The sequence below is a fragment of the Ascaphus truei genome, chromosome 14 (genome assembly GCF_040206685.1).
Source record: "Ascaphus truei isolate aAscTru1 chromosome 14, aAscTru1.hap1, whole genome shotgun sequence".
Lineage (NCBI taxonomy): Eukaryota > Metazoa > Chordata > Amphibia > Anura > Ascaphidae > Ascaphus > Ascaphus truei.
This window is the reverse complement of record NC_134496.1, coordinates 6,242,967-6,250,289: the sequence shown is the minus strand read 5'-3', so window position 1 is coordinate 6,250,289 and position 7,323 is coordinate 6,242,967. Positions and strand designations below refer to the sequence as shown.

General features: G+C 46.8%; 1 protein-coding gene across 3 annotated transcripts in view; it reads right to left on the bottom strand.

Annotated features, from left to right (window-relative positions):
* Nucleotides 1-2,681: 2,681 nt before the first annotated feature.
* Nucleotides 2,682-7,323, bottom strand: part of INPP5D (inositol polyphosphate-5-phosphatase D) — a 144,962-nt gene continuing 140,320 nt past the window's right edge. For 2 of the 3 annotated variants that reach the window (XM_075569607.1, XM_075569608.1), the window contains exon 27: nucleotides 2,682-5,463. In XM_075569607.1, coding sequence (XP_075425722.1) covers nucleotides 5,106-5,463 — 358 coding nt within the window. In that variant the 3' untranslated portion in view covers nucleotides 2,682-5,105. The remainder of the gene's footprint in view (nucleotides 5,464-7,323) is intronic. The other variant, XM_075569609.1, reaches the window with a different exon arrangement.

The window sequence follows — 7,323 nt, the reverse complement described above, 5'->3', positions numbered from 1 at the left end:
TGAGTTTTGTGGGCATTTGTTTATGCACAGCTCTCTGAAGTTCCTGCCACAGCATTTCAATCGGGTTGAGGTCTGGACTTTGACTGGGTCATTGCAACACCTTGATTCTTTTCCTTTTCAGCCATTCTGTTGTAGATTTGCTGGTGTGCTTGGGATCATTGTCCTGTTGCATGACCCAATTTCGGCCAAGCTTTAGCTGTCAGACAGATGGCCTCACATTTGACTCTAGAATACTTTGGTATACAGAGGAGTTCATGGTCGACTCAATGACTGCAAGGTTCCCAGGTCCTGTGGCTGCAAAACAAGCCCAAATCATCACCACTCCACCACCGTGCTTGACAGTTGGTATAAGGTGTTTGTGCTGATATGCTGTGTTTGGTTTTCGCCAAACGTGGCGCTGTGCATTATGGCCAAAAATCCCCACTTTGGTCTCGTCTGTCCAAAGGACTTTGTTCCAGAAGTCTTGTGGTTTGTTTAGATACAACTTTGCAAACCTAAGCCATGCTGCCATGTTCTTTTTAGAGAGAAGAGGTTCTCTCCTGGCAACCCTTCCAAACAAACCATACTTGTTCAGTCTTTTTCTAATTGTACGGTCATGAACTTTAACATTTAACATGCTAACTGAGGCCTGTAGAGTCTGAGATGTAACTCTTGTTTTTTTTGCAATTTCTCTGAGCATTGCACGGTCTGAGCTTGGGGTGAATTTGCTGGGATGTCCACTCCTGGGAAGATTGGCAACTGTCTTGAATCTTTTCCACTTTTGAATAATCTTTCTCACTGTAGAATGATGGACTTTAAATTGTTTGGAAATGGCTTTATAACCCTTCCCAGATTGATGGACAGCAACAATTGCTTCTCTAAGATCATTGCCGATGTCTTTCCTCCTTGGCATTGTGTTAACACACACCTGAATGCTCCAGATCAGCAAACTGATAAAACTTCGGCTTTTATACTGGTGGTCACACTTGCTGATGATCAATTAATCAAGGGCATTTGATTAGCAGGACCTGTCTGCCACTTAGCATCTTAATTCCTATGGAAGCAGTAAGGGTGTACTTAGTTTTTCACACAGGGTTTCTCCATTTTGGCTTTATTTGTGTAAAATAAATCATGACACTGTGTAATATGTCATGTGTTGTTGTTCAACTGAGGTTGTATTTACCTAATTTTAAGACCTGCTAAGGAACAGATGATTGTTATTATGTCCCGATATGTAAAACCATAGAATTCAAAGAGGGTGTACTTTCTTTTTCACACCACTGTAAATCACATACTATGTTTTGTTACGCAGTCTTATTCTGTATATCAATCCATACTATGCTTATGAAGAAATAATATTAATAAATGATAATATTGTTCTCCATGTAGACTACGGTTAATTAGAATAATGGTAATTATTGGCAGGTATGGGGACCTCTTCGTTTTGACCAACTTGTGGCCAGGGCAGAATTTCAAATTCAGCCCCCTCACTGAAAAGAAACATGCTGAAATATAGCAATACAAAGCATAACTACACATGAAAACAGCCTAAACACATTCTCTCTCCACCCTTACAGGGTTAAGTCAAGCAAAATCAGCCTGACTGAATTTATAATAATAATACTACTTTTTACACCGTTACGCCCCCGCAGGCAAGTTGCAATCATGTGGTCGCTCAGGAGCAAAAAACATGGGCAAAAAGCCATGATGTTTGGTGTAAGTCATGATGCCCTCCAGGATCTGAGACCTCGTGACATACCATGTGCAGCAAAAGGGCACTCAAATGGTTAATTGGAGTCTAATATGCCCACATAAGAAAGTATAATGCTGAAAGTTCAGCCATGCTATAACATGCTAAAGACAAATGCATTAAAAACACTTGGATTTTGCGTTCCAAGTTTTGCATCTGTTGACAGCGCGTTTTGCATCTGTTGACAGCGCGTTTTGCATCTGTTGACAGCATCCTTTGCCAGTAGACCTTGTTTATATCAGTGATTTGTACCTGGGTAATGCAGTTATGTATATTGTGTTTTCCTGTCTCACTGTGAACATAGAAGGATGGAACGGGGGGAGGGGGTTACAATATTGATACATAGACGATATAAATAGGATAGAATAAAAAAAGCTGTAAAGTGTGGTTTTGAAGGAAATTAAAACAAGCGCTGCCAATGTTCCCAGCACTTTGAACAGCAAACTGTAACAATAGACAATGTTACCTTAGTAATACCAAGATTCATTGTAGCTGCTGAGTTACACTGACTGAAGGATAGATTGAAACTGTAAGGCGGCCATTACGTGAACCCCAGGAGCAGGATATTTGCTGATCGGTCACAGGAAAACTAATCGATCGGCACTTTAGCCAATTAACTTTCAATAAAAGTTATGAAAGGCTGCATATAGCAAAACAAAAAATATATCTACATTTTTTTTAAAGTGCTGCTTCGATTGTCTTTTTAATATACAGCCGGAGCCAGGGTTACTGCTTCCTGTGACACGTTACAGCTGTACGTAGTGATATTCTGCATTATCCCTGCCACGGACACCTATGGAAACGCAGTGATATTCTGCACTATTAGCAGTTCGTATAAAGCTGGCTGCATCTGTACGGTGGAATATGTTCTAAAGTCTCCCGGCTGCCAAACTAAAGCACCAGATTCATCAAGGAAATAAATGCCACTGATTTCGATTGGAACTTTTATTTGATACATTTGGAGCAAAGTTTGTTGCAGCCAGAAAACGGTGATACATTTCCTCCATGAAAATCTCCCGGCTGCAAACACAGAGCACAACCAGTGCAAAAGAATCGCACCAGACGGATCAAAGGGAGCGGGTCCTGTGGGAGACAATGGGACTTTGTTTTTGTTTGATAAATCGGGAGTGACATTTTTGTTCGAGTTTTGCAGCCGGGAGACTTTTGATACATAAACTCTGTTCAATTTGCCGCAAAGCAGTCTTCCCGGTGTTTAGAAGTGTTTGCGCTTCATTGCAATACATGGGACTGAAACCTCCTCCAGCATGGAAGCCAGTCTCGCTGCATGCTGATTCGGGGACTAACATGAGAAAGCTTCCAAAGACCAATTCTGCCAGACTAGGCCATTTTCCTTTTTTTTCTTGGCAATTAAATGTTACATTCCAATTGGGTTCCATGTTAAAATGTCCTCATTTGCATGTCATTACCCAGAATCCCCGGCTGCAGCAGAAGCACTCTATGCTAAGAGATAGTGGGGAAAGGTGGGGTTACAGCCCTGCCTGAGACATGTTATTGTGCTCACACGTGGTATTTGTATTTGCTGTACACTGTATGGTGGAGGTTTTTGGCACTTTTTTTACTCACCCTAACTTACTTTGTGTCATATTCTAATTTGAAAACTAGCACCAGCTGAAGCTGTCCTCCAAATGTGGGTCTGTAATGAATCGGGGAGCGCGTCCCCCGCGGCGCACTCCCTCCTTACTTGCTGCCTCGCGCAACCCCGCTGTCTATACACTCACGGAGGAACTTGGTAGACGTCGCGGAGTCTGGCTCTGCCCCCTGGTTACGGCGCGCATCGGCGTCGCGCACACGTGACGCGTGTGCACCGCTCCCCAGCCGCGCGTCAACACTCACCATGCTCACCTGTCTCCTGTATCGCTCCACCTATCCCTGCCACCGCTGAGGCCGCACCTCTACTCCTCCCCTCTCTCCCATTGGTCCTGTCCTCCTATATATGCTCAGCTGTGCCACTTGCCCTTTGGCTGAGCATAGTTCCTGGTACCGTTGTTCTCCCACTCCCTGGTTCCTAGCCTTGCCTCTTGTGCCATTGCCTTGCTTTCCAGATTGATCTCCTGTGTACCGACCCGGCTATACCCTTGGACTCCGCACTTCTGGCTCCCTGACCTGGCTTACCTCTGACCTTCCGCATCTCTCCAATTCTGACCATGGCTTACGGACCTCTACGATTCTACTGGCTTTAACCCCTGGCCACGGCTATCGGACTCTGACTATTCTACTGGCTCATACCTCTGAGCTCGGCAAGTATCAAGACTAATCTACCTCTCCAATCCTGACCCGGCTGCCTGACCATCCACTCTCCAGACGTGCCCCCGTGGCTGTGGGTGGCGTTTCTACCCATTCCCACCTCAGTACCGGGGTCCCGCCTCGTTTATGGTGAGCACAGCGTTACAGGGCCCCAGTGGGAAATCCAGATGTTTGCTATGGAAGCCATTATTGCAGCAACAGTCTGAGGGTCAGTTATATATGGGAATGGTTATTGGTCATGTTCTGTAAGTCCGTCTGGTATGGGAGACATTACTGAAACACATTGCCATGTGCTGTAAATATCAGTTATGGTGCAACGCTTTGTGGAAAGGGAAGACATTACAATGTTGATGATGGTTAACCTGGTCACACAGGAGCTACTAGATTACATGGTTGCATAGTAAATCAAGTTGGAAAAAATGCATATGTCCATCAAGTTCAACCTTTAATGCTTTTCTGGAGATATTTCTGAAGTGATGCTTCAGTGAGGATTAACAAACAGGTTCTCTATGCATGTCTAACTGGCAATTGTTATATTGATATAGAGATACTGTAGGTGACTGGTGTATAGTAGGTAAACAATTAATAGTAATTCCCTGTGGGTCTGTATCGAGTCAGTGACGTAATGTGAGCCAACTACCCAGCTGGATAGTGATTTTCTTTTTTAACATTCCTTAAACCAGAGATGGGGGGGAGTCCCCGGAGCTGGTCCTTGGCCCCCCGACCTCGGGAGACTTCCTGGTTAATTAGAAATGTGTTGTTTTTTGGGGGGCCCATTTCGAACACCATACAAGCTACCAATAAGGCTGTGGGGTAACCAATGGAAAGCCGCAACATTTCAACTCCTGATGATGTCGTAGATTTCTATTGGTCGCCAGAGTTTTTTGTCTGTGGAAAACGTGCAATGATCTCAGGATTCCGGAGCGATCCTGGCAGGTCAGGGGGCGGGGGGAGGGGAAATGGGGATCTGTTCTCAGTATAAGTAATACAAAAATAAACAAGCAGCACGGACCACACCTGATGTTCTGCTAGTGGCAAGAGCAAGAGAGAAAGCATTAACAAAGTGTACCATGGGCTGTGTCCGTTGTCACAGCTCTTCCGCTGTTTGTACCTAAGGGTGCTGAATGTCACGTGCTGCTTGGCCCTTGGCCGGCCGTGGGGGACGGGGTTTGAGAATAGATGGGCCAATTTCCGGGCGGTAGACTGTCAGAGGGGTCATGGCTGATAAGCTGTTCTTAGCTGGAGCTTTGTCACCGGGGACGGGCTTCTTGTCTGTGGAGGAGCAGGTCATGGAACGCGGGCGGATAGCAGGAGTGCAGCGGGTGACAGGCTCTGGAGGTTTCTGAGCCCAACCTTGGGTTGGAGGGGGTTGGAGCGCAGTGGTGACTGGTCCGTACAAGGGATTGTCAACCATTTCCGGGGTGTTAGAGGCTTCAGGAAAGCGCGCATCAGAGGAGGCCGCAATACGACTGCAAGAGAACGGAGGATGAGACAGGTATAAGAAAGTATGAGGGTTCAGGAGATCGACTAGGTCAAGGAAGTATAAGCGACACACAGACGATAAAGTGATCGTACAGAGACCGATTGAGAGATGGGGAAGAGATATAGAAAAAGAATATTCTGCCTGCAAAACTGGGGCAATGATCATGCAAAAAAACAAAACCCTAATCATGTCAATCAGATTATTTTTCTGTTATACATTTGCTATTTTTGAATCAGTTTTGCATGTAGAAGGTATTTGTTTTTGCAATGCATTGCTGGCTGTGAGAGGGGTCTAATTTGAGTATTCAGACAACCCAGTGAAGGACAAATATAATGGTACAGGACTGACCCTAAAACCTCCCCCCCTCGCCCCAAAGAAAAGCTTCACAATCTCAATCATTGAAGTGAACAAAATGGCAGGTTACAAGTACCTCAGGGTATGAATAAGATTCTGGGTGGGCACAGGGAAAGAAATGCTTTAAAACAAATGGTCTCACTAAAATGTTCAAATGCAATTCTTGGCTTCCTTAGAAAAATTGAATCTAGGCTCTAATTCTATAAACTGCGATAACCCCAAATCTGGGGCAACTGCTCAGAAATCCCCACGGCCGTCAACATGGGGGGAGAGCCACGTTAATTCGGGCCTAGCGGTTCCAGGGGCACGGCCGGCTCTAGCAGAAGTTAGGCCCGAATGGATCACTTTTTGTTCATCAAGGAAATGTTAAAAGCTAATATACCCCACCATCTAAAAATGCTTGTAGTTGATCAGCTTCATTTGATCTATTAGACATGCCACTGGCCTTGGTTCCCTTCCGTCCCTCGGGCGCTGCCAATTAAGGAGGAAGCACAAATAAGGAACATCCAGGTGTAGCTGACGTTATTGGACCCGGAAACTTAATGCATTAACTCCACCGCGTTATACCCACGCCACCGCGTTATACCCACGCCACAGTGTTATACCCACGCCACCGCGTTATACCCACGCCACAGTGTTATACCCACGCCACCGCGTTATACCCACGCCACAGTGTTATACCCACGCCACCGCGTTATACCCACGCCACAGTGTTATACCCACGCCACCGCGTTATACCCACGCCACGGTGTTATACCCACGCCACCGCGTTATACCCACGCCATCGCGTTATACCCACGCCACCGCGTTATACCCACGCCACAGTGTTATACCCACGCCACCGCGTTATACCCACGCCACAGTGTTATACCCACGCCACCGCGTTATACCCACGCCACAGTGTTATACCCACGCCACCGCGTTATACCCACGCCACGGTGTTATACCCACGCCACCGCGTTATACCCACGCCATCGCGTTATACCCACGCCACCGCGTTATACCCACGCCACCGCGTTATACCCACGCCATCGCGTTATACCCACGCCATCGCGTTATACCCACGCCATCGCGTTATACCCACGCCATCGCGTTATACCCACGCCACAGTGTTATACCCACACCACCGCGTTATACCCACGCCACCGCGTTATACCCACGCCATGGCGTTATACCCACGCCATTGCGTTATACCCACGCCATCGCGTTATACCCACGCCACAGTTTTATACCCACGCCACCGTGTTATACCCACGCCATCGCGTTATACCCACGCCACAGTGTTATACCCACGCCACCGCGTTATACCCACGCCACCGCGTTATACCCACGCCACAGTGTTATACCCACGCCACCGCGTTATACCCATGCCACAGTGTTATACCCACGCCATGGTGATATACCCACGCCACCGCGTTATACCCACGCCACCGCGTTATACCCACGCCACGGTGTTATACCCACACCACCGCGTTATACCCACGCCATGGCG